This window comes from Malania oleifera, chromosome 9, assembly GCF_029873635.1.
Source record: "Malania oleifera isolate guangnan ecotype guangnan chromosome 9, ASM2987363v1, whole genome shotgun sequence".
Lineage (NCBI taxonomy): Eukaryota > Viridiplantae > Streptophyta > Magnoliopsida > Santalales > Ximeniaceae > Malania > Malania oleifera.
The window spans coordinates 88,462,059-88,485,087 of NC_080425.1; the positions used below are offsets into that span (position 1 = coordinate 88,462,059).

The 23,029-nt window shown below is 35.7% G+C and overlaps 2 protein-coding genes across 2 annotated transcripts in view; both read right to left on the reverse strand.

The window, feature by feature from the left end:
* Positions 1–4,098: 4,098 nt before the first annotated feature.
* LOC131163630 (transcription termination factor MTERF5, chloroplastic-like) overlaps positions 4,099–23,029 on the reverse strand; it is a 28,404-nt gene continuing 9,473 nt past the window's right edge. Inside the window, exons 2-4 of the mRNA XM_058120250.1 lie at positions 16,232–16,370; positions 15,862–15,928; positions 4,099–4,560 (exon numbers count right to left, since the gene is read on the reverse strand). Coding sequence (XP_057976233.1) covers positions 16,314–16,370 — 57 coding nt within the window. The 3' untranslated portion in view covers positions 4,099–4,560; positions 15,862–15,928; positions 16,232–16,313. The remainder of the gene's footprint in view (positions 4,561–15,861; positions 15,929–16,231; positions 16,371–23,029) is intronic.
* On the reverse strand, positions 11,036–11,938 carry LOC131163563 (transcription termination factor MTERF5, chloroplastic-like). Its single transcript, XM_058120156.1, has 2 exons — positions 11,420–11,938; positions 11,036–11,329 (listed from the first exon to the last, which is right to left on the reverse strand). Exons 1-2 carry the CDS (start codon positions 11,936–11,938, stop codon positions 11,036–11,038), a joined length of 813 nt encoding a protein of 270 aa, XP_057976139.1.

Genomic DNA, 23,029 nt, shown 5'->3' on the forward strand with positions numbered 1-23,029 from the left:
ATGAAACAAAAAACACTGACAAAAGAGATATTTAATATGCCAACCAGAATTTTTATAAATATGCAGAGTTGGTATTAGACTGACCTGGTAATTGTAATTCTTTTGCAGAGGAGGTTTTGATACACTTCTTAAAAAAAGCTGTGAGAAAAATGGAGCAGATTTATGAGGAAATAGAGTAGCAGGATCGCCCAACTAAGGCTTGCATCTTCCTTTCAAATGTTATTCAAAGATAAGGGTGAGGTGGGGGAAACTACCTTGCATCTTCAGGTCAGGTGGGGGAAGCTGCCTTTCATCTTCAGGTCAGGTGGGGGAAGATGCCTTGCATCTCCCTTTGGAAGAGGAGGAAAGGGAAAGAATTGAAGACTTTGTCTCCGTTTCATTTGTCAAGAAAGAAAAAGGGGGGTAATGCCATAATTAACATCTTTATTTGAAAGCTTAAAAGATTCCCTCAACAGTAAATAATAACCCCCACTTCACTTTAAACACAACTGTCAAAATGTAATCTTCCTAATGCTAACATTGCAAAGATTTATGCGGTTAAATTTTAATACTTTTGTGTTAATAAATTCAAATTTTTTTAAAAAAAATAAAGAATAAAGATGAGCTATCTCTTTTCTTTTGTACAATACAAATTCCATTATAGACAATCAATTGAAAAAAATAAATTTTATGTGAGCTTATTTTAGTGAACAATATTGAATCAACATTTTATTCAAATTTTAAATCATTATTATTTTACATCATTATACTTATAATTTCCTGATCTCATTATTATTATTTTTTTGTACATTTATTTAACCCTCAAACTTCTATAATGCACTATGAAATTTAGTTTTTTCTTAATTTTTAATCATATTAGAACAATTTTTTAATTTTAAACAGAATTTGACATAAAGAGAAAATATAGTGAAAAATAAATCTCCTTATTTTTATTTTTTTATCTTTCTTTTCCTAAACAAAATCCTTGATCCAAATCAGTCAGTATGGATGCATGATTCATATTTGAAATTTATTTGTTTTAACATTACTTTAAGGACCTATTTGGATGAAGGATTTTGGTTGAAAAAAGGAAAAGAAATTAAAATAAAAAGGAAATTCAATTTCCTTTATATTTTCCCTCTATACCAAATACTACTTGTAGACACCCAAAATAAACAGCATTTTATTTTCTTCATGAAAAAAAATACAAAAAAATATAATATAGAGAGAGAAATTCGGGGAAAAGGAAAATATAGGGAAACAAATTTTACACAAAAAAAAAAATACAATTAAAAGAAAAAGAGCAAGAGGTAGACCAGCAATCTTTAAATCTACAATTTTAAGCCTGCAAGGGAAGAAAAGAGAAGCCAAGCATGTACCAAAAATCAGAAATAAAGATGAATGACTGGAATAATTTAAATAAAATTTTGATCGATCAAATTGACAAATTGTTTTAAAGGTTGATTGAGCAATCGACCTTTAAAAATTTTAAAGTAGTTAATACTCATTTATAACTTTATATTATATCCTTATTTGCAGTTTAACACTTTATTTCTTAACTTTTAAATATATCATAAATATTCTATGACCAACTCATCACTAGTTATATTTTTTTTTTTTTTATGTCCAATAGTTTTTCAACATCTTAAAATATTTGTAAGCAATTTTTAAAAAAAATATATTTATATATATTATAAAATTTACTATTATTATATTATATTATTATTAGAATAAAAAATTAAAACACAAAACTATTGAATGAAGTGCCCATTTGCTTTATGTATGTATATGGACGTTTCCCATTTTTATTTTTTTATTTTTTTTAGATTTACATGAGAACTCCTGCCATCGACAAGCCCTTCAGACCCCCCGATGGGGCACCAAACCCACGGGATGCCACAAGTAAGTTATCAATAATTAATTTTAATGAACAAATCTAGTGAATCTCAAAGCAGTGCTAAGAATTACAGCAAATCCAGACTGGCAGCTTATTCTTTGGTCTACGTAAATTGAACATACTAAAAAAAGACTTAAAATCTGTGTTGAGGTTCACAAAACTAACTGAACCAAAAAAAGAGAAGTTTTTCAATCTCTAGCTATATATCAATCCATCTCTCCAACACACTAGTATTCCGAAAGGAAAGAAGCAATAAGTCAAATTTACAAAGCAGATAGGAGGAACAGATAATTATTTACTTTGCAAAGATTCTATATCAAAGAGACAACTAATTATATTAAAACTTTTTTTTTTTTTTTAACTTTTTTTAGGGCAGGCCTTAGATAAACAATATGGTTACTCTTTTGTGACCAGTTGGTCACAGGTTTAACTCCAACAGCCACCCTGCATAAAAGTAGGAATAAGGCTGCGTATATCGTAAGGGCCCTCCCCTACCCTCGCAAAGGGGGGAGCCTTGTGGCCTGGAGGCGCCCTTTTATGCTATTTCACTGAAGCACAATAGTTAATTATGGAAATGGAAAATTATTCTTGATGAAAATTTTAACCACAAACGTGCATGATAACACTGAATCCTACAGAGTCTAGATACCAGAAACATTCAACCTTCAATGGACCCATTATCAACAATACTCATCATAACAGCAGTAACAACACATACACACACATACTCAAGCATGCACACACACACACACAGGTGGCCAGCCCAACCTAAGTTACCAAACAGTAAGGCTGCTCCTTTGTGACCGGTTGGTCATGGGTTCAAGTCCAAGGAAACAGCCTCTCTACAAAAGAGTAGGGGTAAGGCTGTGTACATTGTGACGACCCTCCCCTTACACTGGCAAAGCGAGGGGCTTTATGGCTCAGGGACACCCTCTATTTTTTTCTGTCAAACATGCAAGCAACACTTGTTTCTGAAAGGTACTGCTAAGCAAAATTATTTTACAAAAAGGAATTGATTATCTTGGTGCGTCTTGCATCACAGGGGAGAGTTTGTCTTTGATTGATCTCTATTTGAAAACTCAAATAACCACCGAAGGCTTAAAAAATATCAATCACTGCTGGGCTGATCACAATGATCTCTTGTTTCCTATAAGCCATACCAAACATACAAACAATTCATTTCATGACATGTTTCCCGCCACATTATCTTGGGTTTAAGCATTATATTTTTCAAAGGCAAGTTATCTCTAATTAAAACTAGCTACCATGTACATGTCAATGTTTAAATATTGTCTTAGTAACCAGAAATTCCAGAACAGATGACATCACAATACATAAGAAAAGAGTAAGACTAAAGAGTATGAATCCAAAGAATCTCACTCTAGCATACCAAAAATTAACTGTATACTTCTGCTTATAATTATATTTTCTAGTTTTCCTGAACTCAAACCTCCAAAGGAAAAGGCAATCTTGCCCTCATCTTTGAGAAGATTAATTCAGTAAACTCAAATTTGTTCCCATAATATCAGTTTTAGGCTTAAATTTGTAGCAGAAAAGTAAGATACATTATGAATTAATTCCTGCCACAATTTCCTTCAGATCCTTATGTATAACAAGAACTGATGAAGAATTTCCCTTAGTTCAGAAATATTATTAGTATTAGTTAAGGAATCCACAAGGAAAAAAAAAGGATGCATATACCTTCTTGTAGCAAAGGTTGAAGACAGTGAACAGTGGGATCTGAGAGATATATGCCAATACTCCTTCGTTTCTGTTTTTGCATCTTTCCAGTAAGTGAGAGCATGGGAAATCCTGATTCAACTTTGTTCATCCCATGGTCAGAAAACACAACCCATCTGGCAGTAATTTTAATTTGGGGTATCCATCAAGTTGAAGCCTTTGAAGCAATGTGAGATATTATTAGTATTAGTTAAGGAATTGACAAGACAGAAAAAAGAAAAAAAAAAAAGAGAGAAGAGAAGAGGATGCATAACCTTATTGTAACAAAGGTTGAAGACTCTGAACTTTGGGATCTGAGAGATCGTAGGCCAATACTCCTTCATCTCCGTTTTTGCATCTTTCCAGTGAGAACATGGGAAATCCCAATTCAACTTTGTTCATCCCATGGTCAGGGAACACATCCCATCTGGCAGTAATTTTAATTTGGGGCATCCATCAAGTTGAAGCCTTTGAAGCAATGTGAGATTGCCCCTCTGCCCTAGTAAACTCATGTAACTGGAGAATTCTCTAGTTGCTAAAAGCTGCAGCAATGTGGAATTCCATAGTCAGGAAGAGACAACTTGATGTGGGACAAGAAGCAAGACCTTGGGAAGATCCATGTTGGAGACTACTTAAAGAAGAATTGGATTGATAATTTTTGGGTTTAATTAGTAGTTTACTATGTACTTAGTTTAATTAGTACAGTATTATGTGTATCTAGGGGCTTGTTTGTAGTATTTGTGTAAAGTAGGGGTATATTTGAAATGTAATGTAGTTTTAGGGGTTTATGTGTAATTTCATGTAAAGAGGCTTCCTTATAAATAGTGTGTGAAAGTCATGTTGTAGTTAGCTGTTGATGAATTTGAATTGAATTGAACGTGAGTTTCCCCTTGGTATCTCCTCTCTCCTCCCATCGCCTTCATCTCTTCAAATTTCTCCATGGCTGTAGAACCTTGATGCTGCCCCTGCATCATGGATTTAGGTTCAATTCAATTCAAATTCATCAACAACTAACTACAAACATGGTTTTCACACACTATTTATAAGAAAGCCTGTTTACATGAAATTACACATAAACCCCTAAAACTACATTACTTTACAAATATACCCTTACTTTGCACAAAAATTACAAACAAGCCCCCAAATACATATAACACTATACTAATTAAACTAAACACATAATAAACTACCAATTAAACCATCAATTATCAATCCAATTCTTCTAAAGTAGTCTCCAACATGGATCTTCCCAAGGTCTTGCTTCTTGTCCTACATCACAACGCCTTTTGGAATTCCTTTAATATTCAGTGACTGAGGCTGTAGACCATTGGTTTAATAACCTGTCACTAACTCCCCAACTGGAGCTGTTCAACTGATAGATGCTGAAGCATGAACACTAGATTTGATTATCAATTCAACAAGCGATGTAGAACAGGAACCCAAATCAGAAAGAGAGAGAGAAATAGAAAGAAGAGAAAGGGAGGAAAATAAGAGGAACTGCTGGACAGAAAAGAGAGACGGTGCAAAGAGAGAAAAACAGAATAGAGACGAGAATTTGAACACAATATAGAGAGAACAGAAGGATAAGAGGAAGAGGGAGGAGGAAGGAAGAAGAAGGACGAAAAAGAGGACAGTCTGGAAATTTGAATTCAAAATGGTAACTGTCTCAAAAGATTTATAAGCCAATATACCAACAACTAATTAAAACACAAATTTGCGTAAAAACCTCAATATAAGTGGAAATTACACAAGTTTAGTTTAATACAAACATAATTTCCTAAATCTACAACTAAAAAATAAATGTGCCGAATGGGGGGCTGAAATGATAAAGGCAGTCCACTATCATTCTATCCAGGCTGAAAGGAACTCAATTCTGGAAAATGTTAAGTGTAAGCTCAGAAACACTCTTGTGAACAGCATCCCCAGTAAGCCATGTAACATTTGAAGAAAGACCTCTCCTTCGAACCAAATGTGTTCGAAAATCAACCTGAGGAGATGTCACAACTCATCATCCAGGATAGACTCATTTTGTCTTGTGGTGGAGAAATGACGAAGCAGGAGGCTCAAAGGTGCCTCAGTAAGGTGTCAAATCCTCCACATTAGATAATGGTCATATGAGTAGGCAAATCAAGTAACTATAAACTAGGTCCAAGTTTCTTAAGGATGGAGAACAGGCCAATGGCACGCGCATGGAGCTTTCTAAATGAGTTTCCAGGTTAGCATTCAGGTCAGATGTGAACCATGACACTATCACCCGCATTAAGTTCTCTAGCTCTATGATGCCCATTTATAATACATACTTCTCATGGCAAGTTTTTGCCTAACCTCGGCATGAAACTCATGGTTATGATGAACAAAGGACTTGGTAGGCTTTGAGATATGGGCATCTAGTTGCGAAGGGGCAATATCAGTGAATCCGTAAGTGCACATTATTTGTAACAGAATACAAAAAGGACTCTTACACATGGACCTATTCACATAATTACTACAAGTGAACTCATTAGTAGGTAACACAAAGTTCCCTGTTTTTCTCTCACTACTCACCTGCATAGCTCACCAAGACTACAATTCAAAGCCTCTAGTTTGGGGTGGCATGAGGAAGAAAACATCAAGTGAATCCGACACATTTTCTAAATTCTAAGTGTCCTCCAGAAGTAACTAGAGAAATTGATATCCTTATCAGACAGTATGGAAGTTGAACCACACAATTTGACTACCTCTTTAAAGAACAATTTAGCCCCGTAAGAGGCGTCAAAAGTCATATTACATGAGATAAAATGTGTCATCTTGGAAGCCTATCAACAACAAAAAATTTGGAATCATGTCCTTAGGCTGTACTAGGCATTTAAAAAAGGGCAGCCCGGAGCACAAAGCTCCTGCGTATGCGAAGTCTAGTGAAGGGGAGGACCACAACAGGTCTATAGTATGCAGTCTTACCTTGCATTTTTGCAAGAGGTTGTTTCCATACCTCGAACTCGTGATCTCCAAGTCACACAGCGACAACCTTACTGTTGCGCCCAAGGTCTTAAATTTCGATTTCAACTCAAATTTTGAAACTCCAAAAATACGGAAATTTCAACAGAAATTTTGATTTGATGTCAATTTCGATTTTGATTTGAAAAAATAATAGAAACTAGTAGTAAAACATGAAATTATTTGTGAAACTTTAGAAATGGTTAGCAAACATAACAATATAAGTTTTAAGACTAATATATTACAAATTAAATACATCTATGTTTTGTATGAAGTGGAAAAGTCATAAAATAGTATGTGTATCAAACATGCTTATAAGATAATGTACATTAAACATATTCAGTTAATGCAAATGAAATTCATAAATCATTTAAAAATTATTTATTATACAAATATTGATAATTTAGACATGAATGGTTAAATAAAATATTACTATAAGTTTATTTTTTCATATAATTTCAAAAACACTTGTTATAACCTTTTGTTTCAATAAAATAAATTAAAAGAGAAATTTCACTTCACTCTTGAATCTCTCGTTTGAATTTCGACAAAATTTCATTGCATAGTTAAAATTTCGACAAATTTCGCTAAAATTTCGAGGTTTCGATAAATTTTGGATTATTTGTTGAGATTTCAACTGGAAATTATGCAAGACGGATATCGACTGCCATTTCGATTTCGAGGGTGACGGAAATCGGAAATTTAGACAGAAATTTCGACAATTTTGTGGAAATTTAAGACCATGGTTGTGCCTAAGCTCCCCTTCTTGTTTTAGGCAATCCAAGAACAAAATCCCTACTTAGTTCTTTCCAAGGTATATGCCACAATAGAAAAGGGTTAAAAAGACCATTGCTTTGTCTTCTAGATTTGGCTAACAAGTATGGAAGTTATGGCATTAAGGCCCTTCCCTAGCAACATCCCTTTCTATAGCCACTAGTTTCACCTACCTCAACTAATGCAATGGTTTTATCCCTTCCCAGTGACCATCTAACCAACCTTCAACTCCCAAACTAAAATATTTCTAAAAGAAGTATCAAAAATGCATAATCTAGTACCCTCAACAGGTAACCCTCATGGATGATAAAATTTACAAATCCTCTAAGATGGCCCTTACTCACCTCCTGAAACCCAATGACCTTGACTCTCATGATATAAAGAAGACTACTACTCTGATGAGGCCATTGACTACCTTATTATTCTCAACACTAGAACAATGCTCTACAACAAAGGTATACTCATTATACATAAACAAAACAAAAACAAAAACAAAAACAAAAAAAAAAAAAGCAAAAGACAGTGACCTCCCCTAAGGTTTGGCAAAAATATAGGAATCTCTCCTGAGGTTTCAAAACTCCTATTGACCTCTCCTAAGTTTTCAAAAATGCAATAGATTGCCTATGAGATTTGTCAAAAAAGACACAAACCACTTTTCAAAAGATTTTTCTCTTGGTAAAATACAAGGGTGGGTTTCTGTCTTTTTGGCAAACATCAGGATGGATCCCTAGAATTCTTGAAACCTCGGGGGAGGTCCTTGGAATTTTTAAAACCTCAGCGGAGATTAGTGTCTTTTGCCCTAAAAAAATCTACCCAATTGGCATGCTTAGCAATTAACTTCATTTGTGAACTCAGATATCACAAAGAAACACAGTAAAAAAAAAAAGTACAAACTCATGGGATAACAAATAATGTCTCCAACGTTGGAGGGATCTCACTACAAAATAGAGATATTTAGATATCGCAAAGTAGGGTAGTCAAAAAAAGTGTACAAACTCCTAAGGTAACAAATAATATCTCCAATGCTGGAAAGACTCAACACAACATAGAGCTCTTCATCGCATGTGCTATATGTCTTTAGCATCTAAGAATTTTTCACTGAAAAAATGATATAGGGTGCACCTCTTGACTTAGGACTCCACTTGTACCTATCCCAAAGGCATCACAAGAAACCTCAAAGACTCTACTAGTATCTGGATGTCTAAGCATCTTTTATTTAATCTATCTAAAAGCACTAGCAGCTAAAGGGGCCCCAATGAAACTCCCTTTTTTTCAGATAATTAGTAATAGGTGTCATAACGGTGCCAGAATGCCACATGAATCATAGAAAGTAGCTTAGCCATGAAAGCTACTAATATACCTCAAAATATCTTCAATAATGCTGGATTAATCAACCAGCACAATTATTCACCACAATAATGATCTTCAATAATGCTAGATTAATCATATCTTTAATAATGTTGGATTAATGAACTAGCACAATAATTCAACACAATAATGATCTTCAATAACGCTAGATTAATCATATCTTCACTAATGCTGGATTAATCAACCAGCACAATAATGATCGTCAATTATTGATCACCCTTCACCAGTACAAAAAGGGACTTGGAGAAAAGGGACTTGGAGAAGAGGTAAGCATCTCACTCATACTCATTCTTTCTACTATTGCAATTCAAAACCTCTCAATAGTCCCATACTTAGGCATCGGAGTGATCCCTCGGGAGACACCTTGGGTCCTCCAAGCCATCCTTGTTTTTCTCTTTCAGGTAATCGTGATCAAGGAGCAATTCCCTAAGATCGTTCGATTCTCAGGCAGCAACAGCTACGAACCTTAGAAATAGTCCTAAGCTTAGAACACTCCCTAATGGCCCTAAGAAGATCAATGGCTATTCCTCGCGCAAGACCACAAAACCAAGAAAGAGCACACAAGAATATAAAAAAGGCAGCACTTTAGGAGGTTAGCACAAAACAAAATCAACCTTAGAGTACCAACTAGCACATCAAGCATATCCTCAAGTCTAGGGATAGGAAGCTTATACCTAATGGTGATCTTATTGATTACTCTATTATCACACACATCCTCCAAGATCCAAGGTTAGAAGAGCTAGAAGTGCACCGGGACTAAAGCTAAGTCTCAAAAAGCCCTTGCCAAAAAAGAAGAAGCTACACTTGGTCCCACAAGGCTGTGAACTGAAAAGTAGCATCTGCATCTTGCAAAAAGTAAAGAAATATAGATGGTCTACTTTGATAGAATCACCTTTTTATCAAAAACCAAATAGTGCTTTTATTTATTGACAATAAATAGATACAAAAAAGAACCATATTCAAAAAGTGAAATTAAGGACATCCTCTCTCTTTCATCTTCCAACAAAACAAAACATCCACTAGATTTTGAGCAAAAGCAATATGGGACTAGCACAAGTTGACCTTCTCTTCCCATCTTCAAAAAATCTAGCTTACATTAGAGCAAACAAAACCAAGATTAACCACTTTGATATGCTATTTTCAGCAGAAAAGTGGGGGATTTTTTTTTTTTTTGGGGGGGGTGGGGAAGGAGTTTGACTCCTGGGTCCTTTAACTCAATATAAGGAATCCACCATGCCAAAAGTAATATTAGTGCCATTATTTTTTTTTAAGTGTACACTTTAGAAAAAAAAAACAACAACAACAACAAACAAACAAATACAAAAACAAAGTTGTTTAAGTTCCTAAGAACGAACATGCAAAACAATAATTTAGTTTGACAATTTGTTTGTTATAGTACACTTCATTCTATTTAGTGTATTTATATTTGTGCACTTCACCTCTCCATCTACAGGAAAGGATGCAAGTCAGTGGGAATGTTTCCATGCTGGATAGCTTGGATAGCTTGATATACATGGTTGGACTAGGACCCAATTCCTAACAGCTCAATTTTTGAAATAATTTATGGCCTAAAGATAACAATAAAATTAAGAATTTATATAACATTAAATGACTACTTTCTCGCTGATCTTCTTTTTCTTACATTGCAAATTTTTCTTGGATTCATCCTCCTACACTTGAGAAGTAAGGGAAAATCCTAACTGATCCATTAACAAAATGTTAATCATGTTTTAACAGTATTGACAGGCTAAAGAGTTTATTGGAAACAGTCAAAGGTAATATGCTGGAAAGATAATCACAACCATCTAGAAACCAAGGAATGTTTTTTTTTTTTCCCTCTTCACTTACCAATTGGTGGCTTTGAAGTTCCAAAATTATTGTATTAAGTTGAAATGCCAACCAAACAACCACATGGAAACCAGTGGAATGATCTCCTAAATGCACTCATTGAAACTACCATTGGGAGATGATTTCATAAAAAAAAATCTTCAAATGAATCAAAAGATGATTAATAACTAATCAAATTTGTTAAAGGAAAATGGAGCAATTACTTATCAAAAACAATGATAGCTACTCAGTTTGTGAAAAATTAATAATGCATAATCACAAACAAAGATATATTTTAAACTCAAAAATGCAATGAGGGAACACTCTTGTCACTTCTAAATTCTATAGCATAGAATTCAACTCACATCAATTTCACCAAAAATTTCTTTTTACACACCTTAAAAAAAATTACTTTTTACCAGCAATCATTCCATGATATAGCTCCATTATATTTGGAAGTTGGTCCAAATGCTTACACATATAATTCTTCCAAAGACGCTACTCGGGGTACATAAGCTCCCAAACGAGCTTCTTGTTCCATTCAAGCAGTCCCTTGGACTCCAAAAACTTCATAAGATTATACCTTGGTTGCATTCTTTTGTCAATTGCATAATTTAGAAACTTAGGGAGGGCAAAAATAGCCCACGGCTCCAACTTCATAGTGTTCACATAAAAATTCACAGCACTCTTAATTTTTTCCTCTAAAGAAGTCAAAAAAGACAGGAAACGCTTAGAGGCAGACATAATTTCTTCTTCAGAGCACCCCAAGCTCTTAAACATTTCAATTTTTCTCTTCCAAGTCGAATCATTCATAGAGACCATCACTCAAACAGCATGTACAAACATGGGAACCGTTGGTTCAAGACCCAAATTTTTTACTACCTTTACAGTACGTGTTACTTTATCAACGTTCTGCAAAATCACTCTTGGTTGAAACAGGATCAGTTTGGAGATATTCTCCATGGGCACTGCCTCGCTTATCAAAAAGTAAACATTTTGTTGCATCTTTGCCTTTAGATCAGATGTCAGAAGCCACGGCAAGCACTTAACAGCCACTACCACTTTCTCACTGGTCTCAATAACCGTCTTCAGAAAATCAAATGATGGTTTTATTAGAGAACTCAAGCTTCTCCTAAAAATTGCTGGATTAGATATAACGATCACCGGGAGAATCGAGCTCGCAAAGCCATTATTGAAGAGATACTGAATTTTGGGCTGGAGGTTTTTATCTACTCGAGACTTGAGGATCATAGGTTGCTTTGTGATGAGTATCATAATCTGGGCATCGGAGAATCCATGAGCTATCAGAAAGGCGACGACCGATTCGTGTTTCTTCGAGCTCCTTTTGTCGAGCTGGAGCTTCTGGGAGGCGAGACAGCAGTTTTTAGGGGAAACCCACATGATTTCATGAGGGATTGAACTGTAAAGATGAAAACGGAGATGGAGAGGTGGAAACTGCTGCTGATGTGGTTAGAAAACGTTTTTGCATGAAACAGAGCAGACTCTTGAGGGGAATCTTGGCCATTTTCGAAGGAATTTTTGGCCGAAGAACAATGAAGGGCTTGGGTATGAGGAGGGAAGCAAATTAAACTGGGAGAAGTTACAGGATATATCACCTGACTCCAGATTAGGCTGCATCTGTAATCTCTCCCCGCCTATACTTGATTAAACACGCGCACGCACAAAAACGAAAGGGGGATCCATCGCGAGAAGGGTTTTCCCACGAGTCCAAGACTTCTCAAGTCTTGTCTTCAAGACGGTTTGCGAATTGCGAGTAGGGTTTAGGAATTTGAAAATATCATTTCTTTTAATATGATTGAACATTTATACTGAATTTCAAAATGTAGATTTTAAATTTTAAATTTTAATTTAAATATATGTAAATAAAATTTAATATAATTTTATATTACAGTTTTTTCTAATTCACATAAATTTAAATTCAAAATATCTCTGTTTGTTTATTGACTTTAATTACTAAAATGCCAGTGCCATGTTCTACAATTTTTTGGAAGAAATGCAAAAATCAATTTTGAATATGTTTATGTTCACAAGGTCAAGAACCATATAATTATGATTTATTGCTAACATAATTAAAATTCCTAATATTGGAATACCAGTAAGAAATTTTTGTACAAAAAAAAAAAACACAAATAAAATATTGTTTCAAGTTTCCCTGAGATGGACTGATTGACATTAGCTATCTTCTCAGTTTTGATTGGAAAAAAAAAAAAATAGAGAGAGAAAAACATAGGAAGCCAATGATCCACACCAATGTGTAGTAATTTGAACATTTGATGATTACCTCCCTGTGTTTTTTGTCTTTCCTCTTTATCCTGTCCTCTTTCATTGGTTCTTAGCCATACTGACCTTCATTTAGGAGACAAAATATTCACAGAAACTAGCATTGACAACTAATCCAAGAATTAGAGGGCCATTTTTCCCACAGCAGATCGCTGTTGTAGCCATTAATATTTTCTAAAGGCAGACAAACAAGCAAGCAGACGAGAGTGAGTAAGATCCATTGATGCAATAGGAAGATTCAATCTCATTTCCCATCAATTTTAGTCTGCCACAGCATTTACAAGACAAATTAATATACCATACTTTTTCACCATGCTGCTTCTTCATCTACTTGAAGATTTAAAAAAAAAAAAAATGTTAATAGTAATATTTTCCTCCCCCACTGCTTGCCAAACAGTGTACTTGATATTAACAATAGCTAATGGCAGCCTCTATATTTTAAATGTAACTCCTTAGAAGTAATCCACATCTACACTTCACTTTGGAAAAGCAAACAATTAGAACATTTGTACAATGTCAGTCATCCTTCATTGTACAAAAATGAATACTTAGTAGAAGAAAAGGTGGTAAAAAATGAACATAGAAGGGAGCAAGTAATTATATTCAGTAGTCATACGATGCTATATATGACCGGCGTTGAGAACCCGAAAGCTTCTAAGATGGGGGATTTCCTCATGTTCTCTTGGACCTTCTCAGGCATGATTTAAGCAACTTGTTTCTATCTAGGCAGTGCTTGGTTTACTATGATTTGCGGTTGTGTTGGTATTTTGCTGTGGCAACAACTGCCACTACATCAAATGAATTTTTACTTACAAAGCAACTGTACAAACACTAAATGCGATTCTACATCAAAACGTAAGAAAACATGAAAATTAACCTATATTAAGACTAAACACTACCACGGGCACTTTTGGTGTTCTTTGCTGTAAGGTGGCTTTAGACCTCAATTTAGACTTCCAAAAGACTTCCAAAGTGGATGCGCCTCTTCAAACCAAAAGATGGCTAATACATCACCAACCCGATTGATTGGATTGCCCAAAAAACTAACTTCTGATGGTGCAAACAACCTCCATACCACCATTAAAGGAAAATGAAGGTCGTTACTCCCAAAACTGACACGTAAGATACACTGTTTATTCAATGATTGACTCCCAGTTAGACCTTCTTGAACAACTGGTCCCCCATGCCATCTTCCCCATAACCAAATGAAGCTTTTCCCCGGGAAGTGCAGAACCATCTCCATTTCCCAATCAAAAGAATTTCTAATGAACCTCACTACTCAAGAAAAAATACATCCCTGGATGCTACCTTGCTACTAGCTAAGATGTAGAGATTCAACAATGATGCCATCAAATTGGATGTGCCAATGTGTCACGAGCTAAGCTTGTTCAGGGCATTATGCTTGCCTGTGACCGCTTATCTCGTGTGCTTAGGATGGGTTTCCATCATGTAAATACTAGTGTAGGGTTAATTTCTGCTAGTAGAGTCTTTGTAAGCCAAATAAGGCAGTATGACTCCTCGGTCACTTTGATGTTTCCTAGTGCCAGGATGATAATTACATAAAAACCTCTTTAGGGGAGGGTGAGTGTTCATCAGTCATTGTAAAACTCACTAGCAATTGTCAACGTGCTTAGTCTACTTGCCTCCCTCGCTAAGTACAACATGTCAACGGAGGATTTGTTAATGAATTACGTTTGCTTCAATGTTTACTGCTTGGTTGCCACGGCTTTCATGAATTGATTATTATTTCCACTGCTATCTGAATGAATGTTAATGAAAGTGCTTTGTGGATGAATGTTGGTAAACGATAGGCTAGCTAGTTAAGCAAGAGTGCTTTAGCTAGCGCCGCACGGACCCTTCACAACGGTGTGAAAATAGTCGGACCGTGACACAATGCAAACCAAAAAGCCAAAGAGGGCTCTCTATGCTGGCAAACTCAAAATGAATGCTATCCCTAAAATCTTAAGTCCTCTAAAATTATTGTCTTTCACAAACCCAACCAGTAATTCCCTAGATTCATTAGAAACCCACCTGCGCTTGAAGAAACCATATCCACTCCAATCAATTACCTTCCTCCCTAATGCTTCTTCCCACCAAAAATCTCTGCAACAACTGACAGAGCTATGCATTATTCATAGTCTAAAAATGATCCACCCTCAAATCACGCTATAGGAGAAACAATAGGGTTCCAATCAAACAAGTTATACTTCAATCCCCATCCACCCCTCCATGAATTCATTTGTACATTTTCATTTCTCTTAACCATTGACATTAGCGTTTGAAAAGCGGTATATAATAAGATGGAAGGTTAGCCAATGTACTCTTAATTAATGTAGGTTTCCACATTTAGACAATTAAATCCCTTTTCATCCTTCCAACCTATTCTTATCATGTTACACACCAGTTCCAAAATAAATTTAGATTTATAGGATGTACACACACCAAGAGAAAACCCACATAAAAAGGAAAGAAGATGCCTCACCTTGCAGCCAAGGATTAGGCAAACTCCACATTAGCTAGCTACATCTGTACAAGCTACAGGAAAAATTCAGTTCTCAAATTTATGTTTAACCCCATCCCACCCCACCCCCAAAACACGTATATTCCACTTGTGATCCACATAAAGGTGAGACAAGTGGGTAGTCATTGTCCACCACCTCTTCTCCCTATGTGCAAACCTTCTAAAAATTAGCAGAGCAAGGTTTCCCAGACAAGTGGGTAGTCATTGTCCACCACCTCTTCTCCCTATGTGCAAACCTTCTAAAAATTAGTAGAGAAAGGTTTCCCCAACATATTACTAGTAGCTTCCAAAACAAAAACAAAAACAGTCTTGCTTCCTTGCCACAAGCCTTTGGAACCATAAAATAAACCATAGGAAAAAATGCAGTTGAACATAATCAGAAAAATCCCAATCATCATGGTCAAAAGCCTTCTCAATTGAAGAATATGTCTTCCAATAACCAACATTTATTTAAACAATAAAATCTTCCAGCAATAAAAAAAAATTGAGAGAAAGAAATCACCTTTCAAAGCATCCCTTTCAAACAAGAATGCAAAGGAAACCACCCGACATTTGGAAGGGGCGACACACTGTTTGGATAAGCAAGGCATATGATTAATGCTTAGGAACCTTCCCAGCTCCTCAAATCTATAAGAGTTAAGTCAGTTGCCTCATACAAGTGAGGAAATTAAATGATATCAAGGTAGGAAAATTCACTTTTTTTATGGCTAAGACATACCATGGCACTATCGCACTGTCTAGCGATACAAGGCTGTGAAGTAGCAGCCGCACCAGGCAAAAAGTGAGGGAAGATAGATGGCCCATTTTGATAGAAGTGCCTTTTTATCAAAATCCAGTAAAATTTTTCAGATCAATATGATATGAATCCTTACCGAATATTTGCTGGGGCGTCCCCTACGAGCGACGCGTTGCACTTGAACCACCCAGGTGTAGCAAAAAGTGGGCGAAGGTGGGCTAAGTCGTCGCCACGAAGCGACGCGGTGTCAAATATGCGAGGGTTCCTGCATCATTCTGGACATGGGCAGGTAAAAACGTTAGTTCGGGAAACTAGGATTAGATTAGCAACTTGGAATATAGGGACACTTACGGGTAAAAGCATGGAAATTGTTGATACAATGATTAGAAGAAGAATTAATATAATTTGCCTTCAAGAAACTAAGTGGGTGGGGGAGAAAGCTAGAGAAATCGATAAATCAAGATTTAAACTTTGGTACACTGGAAAAAAAAAAACATAAGAATGGAGTAGGCATTATTATAGACAAAAACTTAAAAGATAGCGTTGTGGATGTAACTAGAGTAAGGGATAGAATTATAAAAATCAAAATGGTATTAGGACAAGAGATAATAAATATCATTAGTGCTTATGCTCCTCAAGTTAGCTTAGCAAAAAATCTTAAGAGACAATTTTGGGAAGATATGGATAGTATTATACTAGGCATACCAGGGACTGAGAAAATATTTATAGGAGGAGATCTGAATGGACACGTTGGAAGAGATAATAAAAATTATGAAAGGATAAATAAAGGATATGGATATAGAGACAAAAATGAGTCTGGGGAGATGATCTTAGACTTTGCTATGTCATATGATTTTAGTATAATGAATACTTGCTTTAAGAAGAGAGAAGAACACTTAATAACCTTTAAAAGTGGACAAAATAGAAGTCAAATAGATTTTTTTTTAACTAGGAGGGTAGATCATGTATCATGCAAGGATTGTAAAGTTATTCCAGGTGAAAGTCTAACCACACAACATAGAGTCTTAGTGTTAGATATATGCATTAAAAAATGGAAGAAAATGGATAAAATAAACCAGTGTAGGAGAATTAGATGGTGGAACCTAAAAGGATTAATATAATAAAATTTAAAGATAAAATGATCAAAGATGGGGATTGGACCTTAGAGGATGGGATAGATTCAAATACTCTTTGGAATAGATTAGCTAGCTCTATTAAAAAGATAGCAAAAAAGATTTTAGGCGAATCAAGGGGAAGATTCTCAAATAGCAAAGAAAGTTGGTGGTGGGATAAAGATGTACAAAAAATCATAAAGACAAAAAGAATTTGGTATAAAACGTGGCAAAAATATAGAAACAGAGATAACTTTAAAAAATATAAGGAGGTAAGAAAAAATGCAAAAAGGGCCGTTAGTGAAGCTAAATATAGATCATTTAATAGTTTGTATGATAGATTAGGTACAAAAGAAGGGGAAAGAGATATATTTAAACTTGCTAAAGCTAGAGAAAGGAAGAACAAGGACTTAGGAAATGTAAAATGTATGAGGATGATATTGTCTTGGTTAAGGACGAAGATATTAAAGAAAGATGGCGAAGTTACTTTAGTAAGTTGTTTAACGAAAACCAAATAGAAGGCTTAAATTTAGAATTGTCAAATGAGGAAAAGACTAAAAATATAAGATTTATTCGCAAAATTAGAGTTAACGAAGTTAAGTTTGCACTAAAAAAGATGAAAAATGGGAAAGCTATGGGACCAGATAACATCCCAAAAATGTTTGGGTGATAAAACGGAATTATATGGTTAACTAATTTATTTAATACAATTGTAAAAACTAAGAAAATGCCAGATGAATGGAGGAAAAGCACTTTAATACCTATATACAAAAATAAAGGTGATATTCAAAATTGTAATAACTATCGTGGAATTAAACTTATGAGTCATACGATGAAACTATGGGAAAGGGTAGTTGAACAAAGATTAAGGTTAGAAACGAAAATCTCAGAAAATCAATTTGGTTTTATACCTGCGAGATCTACCACAGAAGCTATTTATCTTTTAAGAAGATTAATGGAAAAGTTTAGTAAAAAGAAGAGGGACTTGCATATGATATTTATTGACCTTGAGAAAGCATATGATAGGATACCTAGAGAAGTTCTATAGTGGGTTTTAGAAAAAAAGGGTGTATACCGATGTCATTAAGGATATGTACGATGGAGTAATGACTAGTGTAAAGACTATAGATGGAGAAATTAGAGAATTTCCAAATTACCATAGGTGCACATCAAGGATCTGCTTTGAGTCCTTATCTTTTTGCTTTAGTGATGGACCAATTGACTAAGAGTATTCAAAAGGAGGTTCCATGGTGTATGTTGTTTGCAGATGATATTGTATTAATTGACGAAACTAGGGATGGAGTAGAGGCTGAGTTAGAATTATGGAGAGAAGCTTTGGAATCTGGAGGCTTTAAGATAAGTAGAAATAAAACAGAATATATGAAATGTAATTTTAGTAATGATAGGAGGAATATTGGAGACAAAGTTAAACTTGATGATGAAGAAATAAATAGCACTTGTAGATTTCGATACCTTGGATCTATTATGCAAGCTAAAGGAGAAATTGAAGATGATGTAATGCATAGAGTTAAAGCAGGTTGGGTAAAATGGAGAAGTTCTTCAAGTGTTTTATGTGATCGTAGAATACCCTTAAAATTGAAAGGGAAGTTTTATAGGACAGCTATAAGACCAGCTATGCTATATGGATCAGAATGTTTGGTGACGAAGAAACATAATATCCAAAAAGTAAAAGTTGCCGAGATGAGGATGCTTAGATGGATGAGTGGTATAACATTGAAAGATAAATTAAGGAATGAACATATTCGTGGTAAGTTAGGTGTAACTCCTATAGAAGATAAGATAAGGGAGGGACGACTCAGATGGTATGGACACTTGCAACGTAGGCCTTATAGTGCACCTGTGAGGAAGAGTGACTTAGTTACTGTGGGGGGCAGTAGAAGGGGTAGGGGTAGACCTAAAATAACTTGGGAGGAGATAGTAAGTAAGGATTTAATATCTTTGAATCTATCAAAAGAAATGGTCCATAATCGCATAAATTGGCGGAAAAGGATTCATATAGCCAACCCCACTTAGTGGGACTAAGGCTTGGTTTTGTTGTTGTTGTTGTACACAGATACAAATAAGAACCATATTTGAATATCAAAATCATTGACATCCTCTTCTCTTTTCATCTTCAAACAAACGATCTGCTAGATTTTGAGTAAAAACAATAGGGGACTAGCACAAGCTGAGCTTCTTTTCCCTTCTAAACCTAGTTGACATCGGAGCAAATGGAACCAAGATTAATAATTCCAATATACCATTTACAACAGAAAAGGAAAAAGGAGAGCTCAGTTTCAGCAGACCTTATTCACATCTACCACCACATGGTCCGCCTCACATAACATTTGACGATGTGGCTCCTTGATCCTCCAATTCAATAAAAGGAATCCAGACGGCCAAAAGTAATCTTAATCCATTTTTTTAACCAAAAAAAATTAAGTTCAGAGAAACAAATGCAAAACAACAGTCCTAGTTTGACATATTTGGTTTGTTTACAGCAACAATTCATCAAAATTCCATCTTTGAAATTGATCCCAACCAAGCAACACAGTTTTATGCCCACACTGTGTTTGATACTCTCAGGGACAATGATCTATAAACCATATCTTCTATTTGCTGCGCCCTCCTCAAATAATCAAAATAAATAAATAAATAATAGCATAAATAATAAGAATATATATATGCACCAGGCGCATGCACACTTTGTGCTCTATGGGTTTTTTTTTTTAGAAAACATAAAAGCCAAATAAAATTTGAAAATTCAGTAACGTGGACCATCAGAAGTAATGGACATGAAGTGAGAGTCATGGCAAGTTAGTTAAGGCTGGGTTTCTACCGACATGGCCTACAAATCCAATTTCCTAAAATGGTAAGGAAAATGTGCTCAATTTTCTTTACAGTTATGAATGATATTTTGGTACTTTTCTTAGTCATCCACCTATAAGGAGAGTTTCTTTTATAGAGCAGCAAATATTAAGTCCAAACAGCTTAAGATTTTAGGATAACTACTGACCTAATGTAATGGTCTTGGGCCCAACTCTGGTGAGGTATTGTCCGCTTTAGCCCACTGACCTCACAGATTTGTCCTATAAAAAAGGTCTCATAGAGTCAAAGCTCAAACCAACCTTACAAACCCAAGATTTTTCTAGTACACACCTGATGTGGAATTGTGACATGCTCCCTTGTCTAATTTATGATGCCCCCATCAGAGTTCCTCCAAGAAAAATCCACATGATAACACCTCCACGATGGCTCTAATACCAAATGTAACGATCCTGAACCCAACTCCAGTGAGGTATTGTCCTCTTTAGTTCACTGACTTCACATGTTTATCCTATAAAAGATCCTTCATATAGCTGAAACTCAAACCAATCTTATAAGTCCAAGATTTCCATAGTACACATCCAATGTGGGACTATGACACCTAAGATGGCATGGAGCTTGGCTTTGTTACCCCTTTTTTTGTTATTTTGCTGTAATGCAATTTACTCTCCATCTACAAGAAGGATGCATGCAACAAGGAATGTTGCCATGTTGGATAGCTTGATATACATAGTTTAAATAGGGCCCAATTCCAAACATCCCAAGTCTTTAGAACAATTTGTGGCCTATAAATAATAATAAAATTGAGAACCTACATTCTATCATTGCAGCATTAAATGACAGCTTTCTTGCTCATCTTACACTTACTTTCAACTCCTTTATTTTCCCTTTTTTTGTTTAAACCTCTTCCAAATTGAATTTTTTTTTCCTTGAATCCACTCTCCTCCATTTGAGAAATTAAGGAATATCATAATTGATCCATCAAACTATTTTAACTGTATTAATAGGCAAATACTCAATGGAATTATTATAGAGAGCTAATCACAGCCATCTAACAAGCAAGAAATATTTTTTTTTTCATTTACCAATTCAAATATGATTATGTGCAGTCAAATTGCTAAGTAAACAGTGAATGAAAACCAGTGGAATGATCTAACCCTACCATCACGTGATGATTTCATAAAACAAATCTTCAAATGAATCAAAAGATGATTAATAACAAGTTAACAATTAAATAAAATTGATCAGACAGAAAAAGGTATAGTTACTTATCAAAACCGATGATAGCTAATCACATTGAGATATAAATAATGCATTGCCACAAACAAAAGGATATTCTGAACTCAACAATGCTAGAAGGTAATGCTGTGTTGTACTGCTAATTTCTATAACAAAAAATTCAACTCACATCAGTTTCATCCAAAATTACTGTTTACCAGCAATAATTCCGCGATATAACTCCATTAAATTTGGAACTTGGTCCAGATACTTACATAATTCTTCTGGAAACGCTTCTCGGGGAGCATAAGCCCCCATGCGAACTTCTTGTCCCATTCAAGCGGCCCCTTGGATTCCAAAAACTTCAAAAAATTATACCTCGGACGAACTTTTTTGTCAATTGCATATATCAGAAACTTAGGGTATGTTGGGAGTGGATCTAGGAACAACAATCACACACGAACAAAAATAAACAACAGAAATGGGACACCGGATTTACGTGGTTCGGCCGAATCGACCTACATCCATGGAGCACACACCAAATCACTATAACTGGTAGAATAATACAAGAAGGAGGAGGCTACTGCCCAACTCTCTCTCTCTTTCTCACACATAACACACTTTGCTCCTCGCCACTCTCTCTCTCAATAGAGTACACTCTGTTCTTGCCCACACACAATCCTCTGCAAGTCACATCCTGCCACACTCCTCACAGCATAGATCACAAACACATATATCACATGTGTATATATATATATATATATATATATATACATGGATGGGGGGCAAAAGTCAAGCAGAGGCGGCTGAAATTTCAGCATGGTCGGCAGGGTTGGTGGCCGCCGGTCTCCAACGTCAACGATTGCGGCTGGGTGGTGTAGCTGCCTACTCCATTACGAGCCACACCCTAACAATCTCCACCTTTGCGAGTATCAACTCCCAAGTCCACAACTCCACCTTGATACGAACTCGATCGAGGCAAATCTTCATAACTTGGTTCAAACGTCTCAACCATGCAAAGAGCACCGCCTTCTTCATCGGTAAACCAAACTCGTATGTCTGTTCCTGACGATGTGCAGCTATCATCATCTAAGGTCAAACCACCAATCATTGTAGTTCCCATCAACTGATACAGCCCACGAGACTCCTTCCTATTAAAAACTATTGAGTCACGTGGAGTCACCTCAATAGCCCCACCTGCGACAGAGATTTGACAACCCTTAGAATCCAACCAAGTAAGGGAGATCAAATTTCTTCGCATCTTTGGAATGAAGTTTACGCCATTCAAAATACGGACCACTCCAACAGGCGTCTTCAGCTTCAGAGATCTAATCCCTCTGACAAAGACCAATCACCGAGTGATACCGTACCGCAAACTTCTGTGAAAGAATGAAAAAAATCTTTCTTAAAACAAACATGAACTGAACTCCCAGAGTCCAAAACTCATCCATCATCGTTTGGACTGCTACGAGCATTCATGTTCTTTCCCATCAATTTTTGGCACTCCCTCTTCATATGGTCGTACTTCTTGCAGTATCGACACTGTACATTATTTCGATTGATTTGTCGATGTAAGTTGCTTGTCGTTACAAGGACCTCATCATTATCATGCCATGTGGCATGCTCCGATACATTGACACCATCCCGTGTCTTCTTTACTTCTTCACACCATTTTCAATCTTCACAGTCCCTTTTGAAGTGGCCTTTTCTATCACACCAATAGCATACAACCTCGCTCGTATCTCGTCCTTTTGATTTTGAACGCCATAGTTTACCTC